We start from the raw sequence: 19,082 nt of genomic DNA on the forward strand, positions 1-19,082 counted from the left end.
GAAGCACAAGACAGGAGCCAGATATTTTGCCTGATCCAGCAAGGAAATACCTACATTTCTATGAGCTGTTTTAAAAAAACAACAACAAAAGAAAACTGGAAAGCACAGTCCTAAGAAGGAACACTCAGCACAGGAGTCCAGCCAGGCTCAGGCATGCCAGGCTCACAGGGTGGATTATCTCTGTTACTATGTATTCTGGTTCCAAAATTGAAGGATGCTTCCTGTTCCTAAGAACTCTGGAAAATCCTTTCCTGAGCTAGGCCAACAGTGAAAGATTCAGAAAAAAAAAAAAAATAAAGCAAAAAGAAAGGTCAAAGTCTGCGCTGTGCTTAGGCCTTCCTGAAAATCCTGAGGAAGGAATGGAGATGCTCTGCAAGAACAAGGAGTAGCTTTTGTGTCATAATCCTAAAAGCAGAACTCCCTTCACCAAGAGAGTCAGGAGCACTTCAGGTAAGTGATCCTACTGCTGTCCAGCTGGAGCTAAACTCTCCAGAGGCTACAGGAATTCCCTTTGTGGATGAGACACAAGTTCTGTCCCACACTGAACCACACACTCAGCAGCAGATTGACATTCATGCTCTGAACTGACAGAGAGTGAGACCAATGTGATGATCAGGACACACAGGAAAAGCAGTTTTGGGGTGAATATACAACTCAAGACACGCCCAGAATCCACAGGTAACCTTGTGCAAATCATTTATTGCCTTGCTGGTTTGGATCCCAACCACGTTTCTTGTTTCCTTCCTAATTAGATGCTAAACTATTCAGGATAAGAAACTGATCCTTGCAGTCGTGTGCACGTAACACCTGACACAATGAGACTGAAACCTTTACAGGGCCTTCCAGAGCCTGGGTAAGCAAGAAAGGCATCCCACAGATCTTGCAGAGGAACACATTGGCTCTCCAGGTCTCTGCAGCAGGACACCATGGGAAGAAAGAACAGAGAAAACCAGGAAGTTTCTGTACATTTCCTTGGGAGAAAATAACCTCTAAAAATTCCTGCCACCACATACCCAACAGGTGCATAAGAGAATGTCAATATACATGCCCTGACTCCAAAGCTGAGCCCAAGAGCTGCTGAGGGGAACACGTTCCCTGGGAGGTTAACTTACAAAATGGTTTCCTTTGTTTTTTCTGTAAACAAGATTTCACGTATCTCTCCAGTTCTCGTAACGTTGTGGGCTTCAAGGTTTCAAAATCTATTTCAATCTCGTCGGGATTGGAGTCTCTGAGGGAAGGTTCCCGGGACTGGATGATGTGGACCACCCTGCCCAGCTTCTCCCCGGGCAGGCGGTTGATGTCCAGGCTGAGCTGTCGTTTCTCGTCATACGTCATGGGCAGCCCTTCCTCCTCCTCATCCGAGTCGTAGCTTGCAGATGCCTGTTTGCCTCCTTTCTTGGGCTGCCTGGGGAGGTTGTCAAGCATGAAAACATTCATGGGGACACAGCAATGAATTCTTTTTTTTTTTTTCCCCCACTCCCTTGTAACAAACATCCCCATGCTCTTGGCTTTGAAGCTCTCGTCAGATGGCTGGAGCAGCAACACAAGTGCTGAAAAAGTTCAGCAGCCCGAGATCAGCTGTTGTGTTCCTATTATATTTTAGTCCTGTGAAGTGTGACAATGAGCCCAAGGAGCAGCAGGGGGGCAGCCATGAAATGGCACGTTCTTGGTGGCTGCACAAAAGGCAACCCCCAGAACCCTATCTGAGAGCAATCAGGCAGGGATTCAAAGAGCTGGACAGTGAAAACACGGTGGTTCCACTGCCAGCTCCAAGTTAAAGACTCCCTGGAGTTGTCTGGAAATGGGAACAGTATTCAGCAGCAAATTAACAACTACTGAACTTCCCCAGGAATTAAGGGCAGAGCTGGAAGCTCTTGGCTCTCCCCTCAAGGCACCTTGGCTCTCACCTGTTAGCTGTGGTTGTGCTGTTTGCTTTCTTAGCTGGGGCCTTCTTCTGTTGGGTTTGTTTTGGTGGTTGAGCCACCTTGGGTTTCTTCTCCTCCTCAGCTTTGACTTTGTGCTTTTCTTTTTCCTTCTCTTTATCTTTCTTTTTCTTCTCTTTCTCCTTCTTCTCTTTTTTTTTCTTTGGTTTGTTCACTGGCGCTTGGGACAGTGCAGCCAGCTGCTCATGGACGGCTTTCAGCTGGGGGGAAACAGGAGAAAAACCATCAAGGCAAGGTAACTGCTGCCTCCACAAACCCTTCCCTCTACAGCCCAAGGTGTAAGTATATCCTAAAGTCAAAAATCAAGCAGCTCATACTCTGGGATCCCAGAAGGAAGGACAGAGCATCAGCACTGAGAAAAACCATCTTGAAGAAAATTACCATTACACCCAACACGCACCGATTGCACAGCTGAAGGCTTTTCCCCTAAGGGTGGGAATGTTTCCCTGCATGCCAGCCTAGGTGGGATTTTTCAGGACACAATTCCTGCTGCTGTGCTCTGTCCAATGCACAGACACACAGCTGGGATGGTGCAGTACCTGCTCCTGGAGCTCGGCCAGCCGAGTCGCCCGCTCCTCCTCGGAGTCGGAGCTGTCGGAGTCTGAGGAGCTCTCCTCGCTGCTGTGGCTGCTCTCTGTGCTTTTGCTCACCACTGGGGCTGTTGGGGGAGGTGGAGGGGGAACCTCTGCAGGCTCATCGGGCATTTTTGCAAACCTCATCTCAAAGACATCCTGCAAAAAGGAGGAAAAGTGGTGACCAAAGGAGCCTCGGCCACAAACAGCTCACTCTGGTCTCGAAAATACATCAGGGGCAGGGTCTTTGTGCACTACAAGTAAATAATAATATACAGAATATGGCTGCCCATCTGGAAAGCCCAAGAAAATCACCCAATCACTTTAAAACCAAGGATTATTATATTTTAGGAGCTGAACATGGCACTGAGCCCATGCCATGTGACGAGCACAACAGTCCTGCAGAGAGCACGAGGCTCTTTCCAAGGCTGGAGGAATCTCCCTGTTGGTGCCAAGAGCAGATCCAACCTGGATCTCACTTTGTACCTGAACTAAAAACACTCTGAAGATGCATTTGCCAACACCATTACCTGGAGCTTCCTGGCCATGGCCACCACCTCGTGGTCTGGAGGATTGTACTTGTAACAATTCGAAAACATTAACCGAATATCTGCTGCAAAACCTTGTGCGTCCTGGTATTCCCGACTGTCCATCTTTTTCTGCAAATAAACAAGCCAAAGGGAAAGAGGAAAGAAAAAAAAGAAAAGCCATAAGTAAAAAGCATTTGTAGCAACTGCATGGAGGACACATGAACCTTAGAAGAGCCTCAAAAATCCCATCTAAAAGAAGAGAAGTTGCATTTGGGTTGTTGGTTCCTAAATTACATTCAGAGTTTCAGCTTTATAAAACACCAGGCAACCAAAGAAGCTGATATCTCATAGAAGTTCCAACACTAAGAGTCTAAATTGGCCTTGTTTTCTAAGTAGTAGAATATAAATCTGTCAGGGTCCACATTCTACCAGAAAACATTTAGAAACTAGTAGAAAAATAATTTAGAAAAATGGATCAGGAACTGATAGAAACAAGGATCATGGATGGAAAGGGCAAGAGTCAACAAGCAAGTTACAATTACAGGAGTACCTGAAGTGTGTATTTCAACATATGCTTGGATATATTTGCCTTGTAAATCAGAAAGGGCAGAAAAGATCACAAAAACCTAACTCTGACTTCCTGCTAACAGAGGGCAGGAGGTTTCCTCTGCAATTCCTACAGCAAAATAGGCATTTACAGTTAAACTACAACTCCCACTCTTAATTTAAAAGCCCAACTGATAGAAATGGATACAGGCTTCACCCTTTATGAACTTACTCATAGTGTTGTTTCCTAGAATAGTGAGGATAAATGTCAAATATTTGTACCTGGTTCCTTTCCCTTATTTTTCAGCTCTCATTTCCAGCCATTTCTCTTGCTGTTTGGGACTCAATGATTTGGGTTTAGAGAGCAGTTTATAGCACTCCTAGCACTTAATTGATTTTATGCATATATTACTACTATGTATAAAACCTTAGCTCCAATTACTCCTGCTGAAAGGAACCAGAAGCTAACACTAAGTTTCATTTGCATTTAAAAGAGCTGGGTTTAAATAAATTCTCCATTTGCCAAGTGCTTACAGGCTTCCCTTTTGTGTGTCTTGGGCACCTGTGTGCCCAGAGAAGGGAAGGGTTCAGTGGCAAACAGACTGGGGACGTGATGGGGACAGACATCCTCCACCCCAACAGCAATCAGGGGTGCTCAGGGTCTGTCACCCACCCCTAACACAAGCAAAATGCTCATTTTTCACAGATCTACAGAAATTTCACAGCTGTGATAGACCTTCTAACTGTCTTGAAACACTGCAATGACTCGTGGAGCTGTTTTTGTCGTGAAAAGGGCAGAATTTCACCTCCAGGGATTCAGCTTCTGAGGGACCTGATGCAGGGTGGAGACATCCCTGCAGCCTTGCTCCCTGCTCTTCTGCAGCCAGACATCTGTCAAACTTTTGTCAGGAGACCTCATTTTCCTGGTGAATAAACCAGGAGACAGCCTGGAAGGCACAGCACAAAAGCAGAAAGGAAATGGGTTTGTGGTGCTCCTGTCTGAAAAGCCTCTCAGGCCAATTCCAAAGCAAAACATATGTTCAAACCAAAGGGCCCATTTATTTTAAAATACATCTTACTGCATGAAAGGCCTTTTTATATTTGTTTGGCATACTAAGGGCCTGATTATTGCCTATGAAATACATTCCAGTGTCTGAGGCTTTGCTTTTCATCCAAACTCAACAGTTTTCTAGCCCTACAGTTTTTAATCTGTGGATTTTTGTTTTGTTTTCTTATGAAGAATAATTAGCTTAACAAAAGAAAGAAAAGCACTTTAAATCAGTGGGCTGGAACATCTTGTTATAAATACACTTGGAGATACCCAGCTGCTTACCAAAAAAAAAGTGATTACATTTACAAGTGGAAATCAGGAGTCAGACAGGGCAGCTCACCCATCCTCTATCCCACAAGCAATCACAATTTTCCCCCTCAATCATTTAAATCATCTTTACTGTTCATAAATTTTTTGCCTCGTGTCTAATGTGTCCCCTGCTCTAAGGTTAGTCTTGTCCTGCCCACAGAGGACACAGAGAATGTCTCCTCACTTTTGACACCCTCAGCTGCTCTGAAACTACAGCAGTTCACTGCAGGAAAATCAAGGGGTGAGCACAGTTACATCCCTGGAGGAAGTGCTTTATTCCAAAAGTCAAAGCTGCTGCCTCTCTCTCCTCACATTTCCATCTTTTCCTACTCCAAGCAGTTCTGCCCTTTCCTTCTCTGATAAAGAGAACTGAGATGGAAATGAGCTCACAGATCCTGTCCCTTCAGCTGCTCCCATTCTCAGTCTGAGCTCCAGCACAAAATTCCAGCACATCTCTCTGCTCCTGGCTGCAGCAAGCTCAGCTACAGCCCCTCCATCTCACCTGCCCCTGGCACAGTCACCAAACTGCCTCCTCCACCACACCCAGAGAAAACAACCTCCCAATCCTCCTGGAGACACCTCTGCCAGGGAAGTAACTGCTCCTGGACATGCAGGATATTCTCTGGGGAAAATCAAACCTAACACAGCCACAAAAGTCAAGAGACAAGATGTGTTACAGCTGCAGCAATACCTGTGTTTTACTGTCTCACATAATTCCTCCCAGGTTAGTTTGGAGGCTCTTAGTTGTGCTGCTTTATCACAGCCATTGTCACTTGGGCAGAATTAAATCTAAAAACCTTTCAGAGCCACAGTGGAAGTCTCTGACACTGGAAAATGACACTGCCTGCAAATGGCAGGTTTCTGTTCCAGGCAATGAACACGTTATGAGCTGCATCTCTGAGAAATCACACCACGATCTGCAGGCCAAGAGCAATGACAATAAAACACTCCATAAAAAACCAATACCAGACAGCACTTCAAACAACTTAATTAAGAAAAATACTACCACGCGGAATGAGAAACCCAGAGTCTTTAGGTGTAAAAGACTCCACTGGGTTTGCCATCAGCCTGTCTCCAATTCTCTACACTAGTCAGGTGCAGAGGGAGCAGATCACCTGCACTTGCCAGGAAGGGGCAGAGGTGTACAATTTTAAGAGAATGAAGTCAGGACCTTAAAGAGATTTAAGCACGAAGAAATCAACTCAAGAAATCACAACTTTGCACCTAGATTTTTTCAGAGCACAGCAAAAGGATCTTTTGCAATAAGAAATCACCTAATCACACATGGAAATACCAGCCTGAAAGGCTCAGGATCTCACTCTGCCCATCTCTAATCTTCCTGCAATCACTTGGGGCTTAACTAGCAGGCTGCAGGTGTGTCTGGAGACCCAGAGCACCCCTAGGATTGATGCATGGCGCATCAGAGTGTGACATGCTGCTCCCAGGTACCACACAGCATCTGCCAAGGACTATGACAGGAATCACAACCACAGCTGCCCTTCTGTCACCTGGGCATTCAGACAATCCCAGGCACTGGTTCAGCTGCCAGTAAAACCCTTCTGGCAATGCCAGTGAAAGCAGCAACATCATCTTCAGCTCCTGCACGTGGAAGTCTCCCCTCCATCAACACAGAATCCAGTGCCCGGATTCTGCCTCACAAGAAGATGGGAATTACAAAGACAGGGCTTTGCTACATGGAAGGATTCAGCAAACCTCCAAACCTAATGGGAAAAGCAAGATATTGGACCTAGTGCAAAGCTAAACTCTTGAGGAGCCAAGCATGAACCACAAAACCAGCACTTATCTCCCTGAGTACCATCACATTCCAGTTGGAATTGCTCAGTGTAAGCCTATCTGCCACCACCACGTAGGCAAGCAGCGGCTTCTGGAAATGGGATACCATCAATTGAATCCTATGAAATAAAGCACCTCCTCTTCTCAAGAGTGCAACACAATCCTAACAACACCAGTTAAATACTTGGACTAGCCACAAATAGGAGAGGATGCCATTGTACTTTGCTTTGTGTACATCATCTGCTTTGCAGGGTAGGAAAAAAAAAATCTGTCCCAGGTTAGGGTAAAAAAAAAAAAGGGAGAAGGGAAGGAAGCAAAATATAAAAATATCCAGCTGGTATCCAAACAGGTTCAGTTTCCACCCTTTCCCCTTCTCCCTCCCACAAAGGAGCTAGTCCTCTGGAACCAGAGGGACCCCCTGCAAAAAGAGGTGGTAAATGAAGACGTACTTTCACAGTACTGAGATCCATGGGGTGTTTGATAATATCGTGATAGTCATGTAATTCCAAGGCCTCTGCATCCACGGGCTTGTAAAAGGGCCATGCATAGGCTGCGTGCTTCTTGGAGAGCATCTCCTTGAGGATGCTGTCACAGTACTTGAGGTGCTCAGAGAGTTTGCCCTTCTTCCCTGCGTGCTGAGGGACCTCTCCATCCTCCAGGTCTTTCTTTGGTGGTTTGATGGGGCGGCCGCCGCTCTCCCTGCGCGCGATGATTTTGGCCTGTTTGGGGTCCGAGAGCGGCGTGGGGGACTCGCTCCTGCTGGCAGTGATGGCAGACGTGGTGGGGGTGGTGGTGTCAGCTTTCCGCTTCACTCCCTTTTTCTGAAACAGCACAGGGACAGGCTCCATGAGTGCATGCCCAGCACAAACCCCAGCACAGCTCATCCTTAGTTTTGCCTGCCCTCTGACAGAAAAAAACCAGTTATTTCACTGGGGAGAATGGGATTTGTGACTAAAGGCTCCAACACTGCACATCACCTGAGCCACAGTAACCAACCCAAGCCCAACCACAGCTGTAAAATGTGTTATTTCCCTGAGATGGAAGCCAGGACTCTTTACCTGGTGTTTGCCCAGTCGATTACTGCAGCTCAGCTGATGTATGAGGACTGAGCAAGTGGCAGTAACTTAACCTCATGTCTGAGTCCCCAGTGGCAGGATCAGGCTATAAGCTCTGAACCAAAGCATATTAATCACCAAAGACCCATGAGCCCTCACTCCCCTCTATTTAGTGGGTATGCTAAGGTAGATTTTGCCTTAAGCAAACAAACCCTCTCACATAAATTCAAGCTGGGACTGTCCAGTCAGCTCTCTCATGCTACTATCAAGGATTTATTTCTCTGGAGAGCGAGATAGGGAGGAAGAAGTTCCTCAGAGAAATCTAAGGGAAATCTTAAGTAAATCCCAAGCAGAATTAATTTTGCAGTGTGTATTCGGCACACTCACTTCTGGGTTCATCCTTCAGTTTTAAAATGAAATTGATTCTCAGAAGCAAGTTATTTGGACAGAAACTGAAATGCAAGACAGGTTTCCGAGGAGGACAGCTTAGCTGCAAGATTTGACTTACAATTTCTCTAGTAATTCCCCAACTATTGGGTTAAAAAGCAAAACAATTCTGTACCTCTGCTGGTCCAAGCTGCTGCAGTTAATTCCATGCTTTAAATAAAAAGACCCCCAGCTTTCTCTGAGCTATGCTTTCATCATTTTTAAAGCAATTCACAGCTTGCTAAGAAAATTTCAGTTATTTAGGTAATGTCTTCATTTACCCATAAATTAACATAATAAATAGCAAAACACCAGTGACAACTCCCAAAAGATTACTCAGTAAGGAAGACAGAACTAATGCACCCAAACCTGCAGGCAACATCAGTCTCCTCCAACTGGAGTGACAGGCTTGTCTTGAACTGGCTGAAAGCTGAAAGGAACATTCCTAATGCTGGAGCCTGCAACCCTTAAAGGAACAGCCCCAGTAAAATCAGGAGCTCAGATACAGAGGGAAGAGATGCTTTGGGTTACAAACCTTAAAGGAACAGCCCCAGTAAAATCAGGAGCTCTGTCACAGAGGGAAGAGATGTTTTGGGTTACAAACCTTAAAGGAACAGCCCCAGTAAAATCAGGAGCTGTGTTTCAGAGGAAAGAGATGCTTTGGGTTACAAACCTTAAAGGAACAGCTCCAGTAAAATCAGGAGCTCAGTCAGAGAGGGAAGAGATGCTTTGGGTTACAAACCTTAAAGGAACAACTCCAGTAAAATCAGGAGTTCAGTAAGAGAGGGAAGAGACGCTTTGGGTTACAAACCTTAAAGGAACAGCCCCAGTAAAATCAGGAGCTCTGTCACAGAGGGAAGAGATGCTTTGAGCTATTTGGTGTAAAATGGGGAGAGTTCCAAGAGCCCTGGAGCAGCAGCACAGGGGAAGGCTGTGACAGGAGAGGCTGGAACTGAGCTGGAGCGAGCACAGGTGGCATCACCTCAGCTGGACCATGTAAAAACCGGCAGAACCGTTCTCAACCCTCTCCAGCTCGACACCCTGCGACGAAAGCAGGACCGCAGGGATGCAGCAGGACTGCAGGGATGCAGCAGCTAGGGCTGGCAGCACAGCCCGCCTCCTGCAGAGGAGCTGCCCCACATTTACCTTGACCACCGGGGGCGTGGGGGGCACCACGGGCATGATCGGAGCGGCGGGCGGCGGCGGGGCGGCGGCGGCAGGGGCGGCGACAGGCGGGACATTGGCGGTGATGGTTGGCACGGGGGTGGCAGCGATGACGGGCGTCTGAGACACGGCTGGAGGGACGTTCTGGAACGGGGCCGGCGGGGACACGGAAGACACGGCCACGGCTTGCTGCGCTCCTTGGGAACGAGAGAGGAAAGGCGGTGGTGTTACAGATGGGAGGGTACTGGGAGCAAAATGGACTTGGCAAAGGGATGCTGGGGAGGGCACAAAGGGCACAGTGTGGTTTGCTCGGGGCTGTTATACCCAGGGTTGAAAAAAAAAAGTGAGGAATCTGTGAGCTAAGTCCTTGTACCAGGTTTAGGTCAGCCACAAGCAAAATAATTGCAGCTTTTCATATGGAGTGTGTGCTGCTCTGGGACAGCCTTCACCCCGGCAGAAGAGCAGGAGATGGAACACTGGGAGGTGTCCACACCAACAAATGGCAACAACCACTGCCCTAAGCACCCAGGAGTCCAAAGCACCCCAGATTTGCCACAGGGGTTGTCCTGTGCAGGGACAGCAGTTGGGCTCAGTGATTCCCGTGGGTTCCTTGCAACACCGTATTTTATGATTCTCAGTAGAGTTTAAGCCTCCTGATGGCCTCAATGTCTCTGATGCTACACCTACACTGCTAAAAATCTGACTACTGGTGTAAATTAAAGGGGACAAACCTACTAAATAACCAAAGCAGCAATCCTCCTATGTGTTATCAAAGAATGTTGAAGAGATACATCATCATTAATTTCTCTGAGCTTGGATAGATTTATAGCTCCATTTAGCACCTGAAATGTGGGAAAACAGAAGAACAATTGACTTTCCCAGAGCAACAATTAGACCTTGTTTAGACGGAAAAAAAAAACCAAAACTGCCATCATTTAACTCAGCCACACAAGGTCCTTTATGAACTGTTTTACCATGCTTGGACAGTTTAGTCCTAAATCCATTTAAAATCAATTCTAGGTAAGCTGAGCTAAACTTAACTTCCACTGATATGCAATGCTGTACATAGCCTTTTGCAATGGCTTAATAAATCCTTTAATTTTATGATGATGTAACCATGTGTGCAAAAGAAAAATATACAGGGTTTAGTAAATTAGCAACATTTGAGTCCAAGTCTTTGCTGTGCCAGATTTCTGCCAAGACCCAGGGTGAGCTGTGTAAACCCAAATCTGTAAAGACTTTCCATGCCACACTCTGGCACTGGCAGCAGACTGGCATTTCTGACTACTTTGGTTTTTCTTGCCTTGGTTTCTTCTTTGCACAGAGAAGCTACAGCACTGGCCTCCCTCACTGAAGTGCTGCCTGGATGGGCAAATCAGAGATGGCAAGACTGGTGTGACAAATGCAGGGTGGCCTTGAGACAGACGAGCCCTGAAACCCCGAGTGAGCATCTCCCAGACATCTCACACCTTCCTCCCCACTGCTTTAACTGTGAGACCCCGCTCTCCCTTCCCAGCCTCTTCACCATCTGCAAAGTCCAGCAGTTTGGAAGGGGGGGTCAGGCCTCGGGAACAGCTCCCAACATTCCCTGTGCCTGCATGGATCCATGGATCCGTACCTGTGCTCTGTGTGCCCGCTGAGGGCTTGCGACCTTTGCCTTTAGGAACTGGGGGTAGCAATTCCACCTCTTCCTGTGGCATCTGGGCAACCTTCTGCAGGAATATCTTCTCCAGGGCTTGGGCCATGAGGACAATGTCATCTGTGGGCTGCACAAAGAAGAATATGAGCCTTTGTTGTATAGCCACATATCTGAAGCAGTGAGCTTAGAAAACACTGAGGCCCTTCAAATAAATTATGGTATTCAAATGCTGACAATACACAGATTAGCTCTTCTCCCTCCTTGCTTGCCACTCTCCTGCTCTTCTATTCTGCTCTAGCATGCAATAATTACAGTGCCTAAGTGTGCTGCATCCAGAGAATTATCAGGAGCTCAGAAGGAGCCTGATAAACCAGTATCCAGTGCAGCAGTGTGGAAGCAGCAAACTGGAAGGAATGAGCTGTCCTTCCCTGCTTGCCAGCAGGTCCAAGGGAAGAGGCTAAACACACATTCTGTGGCTCAAACTAATTAATTTGTTTAGTTCAGCTGTTGTCCAGTCTGGGTCTATGATGACAAATGACTGGAGAAAACAGAACACAAAGAATTTTAACAACCTAACAAAACAGCAAACAAGCCAAACCCAAACTAACAATAGTGATAAGCAATCTAAATGTGTGTAAGTATGAACATTTTTATGGAGACAGAATCAAAGAACAGAGTTATGATTCTTGAACTCCTTTCTGCTGCTTAGATACTATTTAGTGCCAGACAGTCTAACACACAGCATTAAAGCACCTCAAAACACCTGCAGAGCACTGCACTAAGTGCAGCTCATCCCAGAAAACTCCTAAGTGAAAATAAAGGGAGTAAAAACTTGCTGCATAACCCCAAAACAGAAATCTACCTATAATTAAAAGGCATATTTGCCACTGTAACTAGTCTGGGGGAAGAAAGAGGCAGCACAAAGACAGCTTTGTGCATTTCAAGTAACGTGGTTGCAATTAGTGGCATTTCAAATCCTTGCAAGGAGGGCCCAGAGCTGGCCCTGTTCAAAACCTGCACAGTTACAGGGGTAGGTGGGTGTTTTCTAAAGGCTTTTGTAGGTTTTTTTACCTTGTTATAAATGTAACAGTTTGTAAACATGGTGTTGAAATCCTGCATACATTCACTGGCACTCCAGTAATAGTTGTGCTCCAGGCGCTTCTTGATTGTCCCCATATCCATGGGGTTTTTTATTATTTTGTGATAATCCTGTTGGAAAAACATGGAAGATGTTGTATCTTCTGATTCAGTTTTGTTCACATCTCCCTCTAACACCTGCTTTCTCCTCATCCCCCCTCCAGCTTTGTGGAAAGTGTAAATGTAAGTATTTTCTCCTCAGCCCCGCTCCTAAAAAACAGACCCTCAAGTTTTGTGGAAATTTTAAATGTAAATATATCTTTATTTATTTTCTAATTTGCATCTTTTTAGTCTTACCATTATTATGAATCTGACTCCAAAACAACACAACCTCCAGTCTGGGAATCAGCATTTCTGCCTCCTTTTTCAAAAGGCTGCCTCTGGCACTTACAGAAGTTTATCAGGGCCGGCTAAAACTGTGCTCAAAGTTTCAGTCTCTAATTTTAAGAGCATTTTGGCCTTTAAAAGGTTTCCACCTGTTAACCCAGTTCCTCCCTGGGCTGGTCTGGAGTACCTGCAGAGGCTGTGATTAGCCTGGGGACGCTGCAGGGCTGTGCAGTGTCATTTCCTTGTTATGGATTAGAGCACCAAAGCCTCTCGTGCTGCACATGAAGCACTGGCTGAACCCAACACCATCCCAGGCACTGATATTTCCCCTCTCAGCAATCCCAAACCTGACCTGACCAACACAAAGCTTTTTTAGGCTGAGAAGATGACAGAAACGTACCGGCAAATTCAGTTTAATTGCATCAACAGGCTGGTAGAAAGGCCAAGCAAACTGATGCTTCCATAAGGTCTTCACCACAACATTTTGCATATATTGCAGCTGGTTGGTCTTCCTGCCGGGTTTATTGGGATTTGTCACCTCTGGAGGCGGCGGATTCACAGGGCCCTGAGGAGCCTGGATCGCTGAGGCGACTGTCGACATCTTCCTGCTCGGGCTCTCACTCGCTGTCACTGCGGCGGCAACGGGGAGATTTTCTTTCTTCCTTTATGCTCCCTGAATGGGACTGACATCCCATTTCCAGGGTGCAACCATACAACCTAGAGCAAACTAGAGAGAAAGAGGGGGCAGGGTGTAAATACAGATTTTTGAAGCTGGCATGTTGAGACATTTCTTCTGTGGACAGTATTTAAACTTAGGTTCTTTTCCCCACTGACTTTGCTCCTGGAACACAGTTTATCTTGGAGATGGGAACAGTTCAAAATCCCATAGACAGTGGAACAGCAATTCCCAAATCCAAAGCCTGCAGAGACAGCACGCTTCATGGGACTAGCTCTTGCTTTAGCTGGCTCAGAGAGCATCTTCATGTCAAGGAAACACTCGGGGCAACCTAAGAATCTGCTCAGGGAATACAGTTAGGATGCAATACAGGCTCCCATGAATGCACTGATGCAAGCTGCTAAATCCATAGCTTCCAGCTCCATGTCAACTGAACTGCATTGTCTCTAGACCCATGCTGGCACTGAGTCAGCTCACAGGGCTCTGCTCCGGTGCAAGGAGTAGTCTGAAATCCTGTAATGAAGAGCAGACGACAGCTGCCAGAGAACCTCAGTCCAGGGAAATGAAAAAAGGGGCAGAGTGAGATGCTGTGAACTGCTGAGAGTGAAAGGTGTCACCAGAAACAGATCAACTTGAAGTTATCTGCACTTCCAATCTCATAAATGTCTTATTATGCCTCTTAGTGCATGCACCTGACTGGTTTTGACCCCAGTTTTATATTAAAGTTTAGAGATCCAGGCTCAAATAATAGCTGGTGTTACACTGATGTATCCTGTGACCTGGCTCAGACAGTGCTGTCATGTTCTCTCTCAAAGACACATTTGAAATAGAGGAGAATACATAAATTGCATTATTGTATTCTGGTTTTCTCTCTGCAAACTGCAGAGGTAAAAATAGCCCAGTATCGCTGTGCCTTGTGTAGCATATGGTAAACAGCTTTGCTATGTCATCTTCCATAAACATTAGATATTTCACCTCACATCAGGACTGCAGCTACTCATCTCATGGCAAACAGACCACAATCACTTTCTTGAGGCAAATTATTTCAAATATGTTTAGAAAGCCATACAAACACCCTGACATACACTTCTTGGTTGGGCAGAGAAACATGAGCAGGGACAGAAGCCGCAGCAACACGGGAAGGAAGAAGCAGGGAGACATCCCAGTAAAAACCCAAAAACCTCTGCTTTAATACAGCCCTAATCATCTCTACTGAATATCTGGACTAAATATAGAACATCAACTTACCCTGTGAGCTGCTGATTAGATGAAGGCAAAAAGTAAACACATACCTAACTTGGGGAAATTTTACCAAAATAGCTGTGTACAAACAAACAGATCTGCAGCAGAGAGGGAGGGAACTGCTAAAAACCTAAACCAAACCCCTGTGTGAATACATGTGGTTATTTGTGCAGGAAACACACAAGTCCAGCTCTGATGCTGCCACCATTTGTTCACAACACCCACTATATTCCAAGGATGGAGAAAAATGCCAGTAGGACTCTTTTGTGCCATGGATTTAGGAATAGCTCCAGAATCAGGCTTCTGGTCCCTGCTTTTTGATAACTCAGGAGCCCAGCTTAGTTCCAAAAGGACTGGTTTCTCATGTGCTCATGCTGCTGGTGACAGGCAGGGTGATCACCAAGCAGTCAAAAGGGATGCTGGCATCTCCTGGACAATGAATTTCCTAACTAGAATCTTCCTTGGGATTTCAGATTTGGAAGAAACTGGGGAAGGATTTTCTCCCAGTGTTCCATCAAGTCAAAGCAGCAGCAGAAATATTGCAAAATTCAATCTTCAGATCAAGGGGGGTAAATAGACAAAGAATTAAAAACAACCAAAAAAAAGATAATTAGGAAGTTTCACCCAGTCTCCTTCTGGGGAGCTCCCTGCATGGATTCAGGTTTCTGAGCACCATCCATCATCCCAGAGAATGCAAGGCTGGCTGCAGGCCCCTGGTGACCACCACTGAAGCATTTTGTTTGCTGTCTTCTTGATTAACAAACTGAATCCAGTGCAAGGATTGAGGGGAAATAAAACACCCACAGAGAGCAATTCCTACTGCTAAGAGAGCATTTGGGTCACAAGTTTGAAACGACGCAGTGTAACTTAAGTCTTCCCTTTAAATAACCTAAGGCTAAATATGATTCTCTTTTCATTTCAATTTTTGTATGTCCTATCTCTCAAACTCCAAGTTGATAAGGATTTTTAATTAATTTGTATTAAATCCCCAAACTGTAATTCAACAAACCATAGATCCACAGCTCCTATCTCTCTCAGACTTCTTCTCCCTGACCTTAGCCAAGGCTTTCAGTATCTTCACCCCACAGCTCCTCATCTGTGCCATGGAGATAGGGACAGCTCCTTTCTGTCCCCACCCAGCAGAGAAAACTCCCTGGGACAGGCACTGCCTCTCCACAGGGCCATTCTGATCCTCAAGCTTAAACAAGGCTTGTACAGCCACACAAAAGGATGGAACAGTCATCAGTGACACAACACAGAAAGGATTTTAATGAAGAACATTACCAAAACAAGGAGGGCAGAACCATGACAGCCAACTTGGTCAGTTCCCTGCTCCTCCTTAACTTCCATGCTCCAACACACTGGTTTTTACACCCAAAAGTGGCTCCAAACCTCCCAGCAGCACTGGCATTGAACTGCTGGATCCTGCAGAAGACAGAAATAGCTACCTGGACTAGCTGGCAGCACTGGAAGTACTGTCCTGCCATAAATAAAACTTTAATGTGCCTCACTGCACCTTTAACCCTTGGTCCAGCAGCTTCCTCACCATTTGCTGGAGAAGCTGCTTTGATACTAGATCATTTTGTAATTTTTAAAACTAAGAATTTGCTTCTACAGCCATTCCTTTACCTTTAAAAACTCAAAATGGTATCATTTTTTAAGAATGTAAAAAGCAGGACTATGAGGAATATGGAAGATTAGGGTAAAAATGCTTTGAAAATATCCAAAAGGCAATGACTTTGAATTAAAAGATAAATTAATGCCTGAGAAATCTAGTCCATGTGAAACATAATTTATAAAGTGAGGGAACTGAGAGCCCTGACCATCTGACATCCCAAATTACCACACAAATCACCCAAGAGGACACTTTAGTAGACCCACAGACAAAAATTAGGCAAGCTTCTACAAATTGTCCCATAACTACAGGTAAAATTGAACTATACAGCTCTTGTCCAAGCACTCCAGCACCCTCAGAAACTGCACTGGTATCAATAAATATTTAAACTATTAGGGACAGAGACTCAGGACATCACTGTACAAGGTACTGTACAAGCCTGCAGTGAAGAGTGCCAAAACAAGACACCATGTGCACCTTCCAGTGAGGGGCTAAGGTGAGACTTCTTTGAGCCCTGCAGTAATAACTTCTTAAATTTTAATTTTTAAATCACTACTTATCCTGTTTCTCAGGCCTATTATGTTCAAGTAGCAGGAGCTGTTCTTGATTTCTCTGTCTGCACAAGTTGTTTTGATATTACAAGTTTAAAATACACCCTAAAGTGCTGTCATACACAAAGAGTGAACACTGCTTGTCCTTCTTATTCAATCTGAGATAGTAATTAAAAACAAACCCCAAAACCTCAAAGAGAGGAGGTTTTAAGTCCTGGAGTTTAAGTCTTTTTTACAACCTCAGTGTGGCAAACCACTCATCAAAAAACCCAGCTAGATTGGACAGATTTTTTTCTTTAAAAAAAAACCTTTCTTCCATCGAGTCTCTCACACAGGGTCAGTCAGCGGAGAGACAGTTGGCATGGAGAATACATATAAATAATTCCCTGCACTAGCAGGATACCATTTTCCTGTCTGCAGTGGTGGGGACTATTTTAAAAGCAGCTCTGAAGCCCCATGAAGTGTGCAGAGTGCCAACTCTCCTGCTGCTCCAGCCAACGGCTCTGCCACTTCCCCTGGCAGCGCCCAACATTTAACGGATGCTCTGCTCCCGTGCAGGACCCGATAGGGTTTGTTTTGATTGCAAACTTACAGCAAGCTTTATGTCAGCCTGGCAGGCCAACAACTCCTTGGCTTTTCTCCCCTCCCCTTGGTATAGTATTTCTGCGTGGTTACTTGGTCATTGATCAAAATCTGGCGGAATTCCAGCTCGGCAAAGAAACAGCCACATAAATCTTCCCATCAGGGAAAATTATCGACTTTGAGAGATGTTCCTTGACCTCGCTGTTATCTGCACATTTTTATTTACATTACAGTAGCACACAGAGGATGGGAAGAGACCAAGGTCCCTTAGCAGTTCACACTCTGCACACACAAAGACCCTGTTCCTTCCTCAAAATGCTGCTGCTCACAACTCACACTTTACTCCACGGTGAGGTGACTTGCCCAGAGCTCCCCAGTGAGCAGCCAGACCCAAAATTTGCCAGCAGGGCAGTCATAGCAGCATCCTCCAAGCTGCTGCTCTGTTGCCCTGATTTTTAAAAGTGTTTTTCTTTTATAGTTCTTTTGAAAGTTTTAAAGTTTTCATAAAACTTCTTTTTAGCCTTTTGATAATGTTTACATATTTCTATTGGAGTTCTCACACACTGTTCATGTAAATAATAATTGTTTTGCATTCTTCTTTGTGGGAGGAGAGAACTGATGGACTGTTGGCTTGACCAGTGTGGTTGGAGAGGTGGCAATTTCATCCTCCAATCCACTGTCACTTTTGGAATTCTATATATTGTGAGGTCAGAAATAAAATTTGCTCTTTTTCTCTCTTGAGTTCACCAAGCTTCTGTGTACTCATTTTGTCTCCAATAGTGACACGGCTCCATGCAATGGCTCCTTGCAGCCTCCACAGCAGATTTTCAGTCTTTTTCCTAACAATTGGACGTTTAGTCAGATTTGCTACCAAGTCAGAGAAGCAGCCAAGCCTTGGTCATCTTGCCCAGATTTTTTCTGCAGGAGAGGTTCAGCACTACTGAACCTCAATACAAAGTCAGGTAAGGTTATTAATGTGGGTTGTACCCATTTCATTCTATGGCTGCAGAAATTAAATTAAGCACTACATCAGTCTCCTCAAAAGGAAACAAAACTTGTGGATGCCTCCTTTTCCTCCTCCTTTGCCTTCCCTTCCCAGCCCCACACAGGAACTGAACTTGAGGCAGCTTTCAGTACCTACTAACACGCCAGCAGGGATGGTGCCTTCAAACACAAGGGACGTGCAATTTGAGAGCAAGACTTGAGGACAGACGAGTTGCTTTATCAGCCAACCCTGCCCTGGCAGACAGACACACTACACACAACATGCCACCCCCTCAAGACACTGGGATTTACACTTGGCTTCACTGCAGGAGCTGGGAATTTGGCTTGTAGTGTCCCTACGGCACACTGCAGCACTCTGAAAGTCCATGGAGCCACCCTTGCTGTCTCCCACATCATTAATTCCACACATCACAGATTTGCTTTTCCCATATTATTTTGAGCACTGCCCTAATAACATCCTGAGACTGAGAGATGCAACTGTGTCCTGAGCTCACCTCTGCATGAGGAAGGAGAAAAGATCACAGCAGATTAAGTCAGTTCCTTGGCTTCTGACTTGGTTGGTTTAATGCTCATTAGATTATGCAGATGGCTTTCCTACCCTTGGTCTCTCCTTGGCTATTATAAGAGCAGGTGTTTCCTCAGTAAGGAACCCGTGGGTCCCTAACCAGTAGGTAGGAATCAGCCAGGGGTAACTGGTAATTTCAAGGGTCTTCAGTTTTGATGCCTACTCAGTGCTCCCTGCAAATCACGCTGCTGTAAGATCTCTGAGGAGATGCCTTCAAACCCAGGGGTAGCCAAAAGTCACTTTAATAAAAGCACTGGAGATTTATAAACACTGTTAGGCACCTCAGATAAAGTGATGGAGTTTCTGATAACTTGAGGCCAGAGTATTTCTCTCCCCCAAGTCACTAATGCCAC

At 45.5% G+C, this 19,082-nt stretch overlaps 1 protein-coding gene across 3 annotated transcripts in view; it reads right to left on the minus strand.

The window, feature by feature from the left end:
- BRD3 (bromodomain containing 3) overlaps positions 1-19,082 on the minus strand; it is a 45,291-nt gene that overhangs the window by 7,284 nt on the left and 18,925 nt on the right. For all 3 annotated transcript variants that reach the window (XM_030286798.4, XM_072936685.1, XM_030286797.4), the window contains 9 exons: positions 12,894-13,220; positions 12,101-12,238; positions 11,009-11,156; positions 9,373-9,587; positions 7,195-7,566; positions 3,046-3,174; positions 2,483-2,674; positions 1,908-2,143; positions 1,113-1,405 (listed from right to left, as the gene is read on the minus strand). In XM_030286798.4, the coding sequence (XP_030142658.2) occupies positions 1,113-1,405; positions 1,908-2,143; positions 2,483-2,674; positions 3,046-3,174; positions 7,195-7,566; positions 9,373-9,587; positions 11,009-11,156; positions 12,101-12,238; positions 12,894-13,094 (1,924 nt within the window). In that variant the 5' untranslated portion in view covers positions 13,095-13,220. The remainder of the gene's footprint in view (positions 1-1,112; positions 1,406-1,907; positions 2,144-2,482; positions 2,675-3,045; positions 3,175-7,194; positions 7,567-9,372; positions 9,588-11,008; positions 11,157-12,100; positions 12,239-12,893; positions 13,221-19,082) is intronic.

This window comes from Taeniopygia guttata, chromosome 17, assembly GCF_048771995.1.
Source record: "Taeniopygia guttata chromosome 17, bTaeGut7.mat, whole genome shotgun sequence".
NCBI classification, from domain to species: domain Eukaryota; kingdom Metazoa; phylum Chordata; class Aves; order Passeriformes; family Estrildidae; genus Taeniopygia; species Taeniopygia guttata.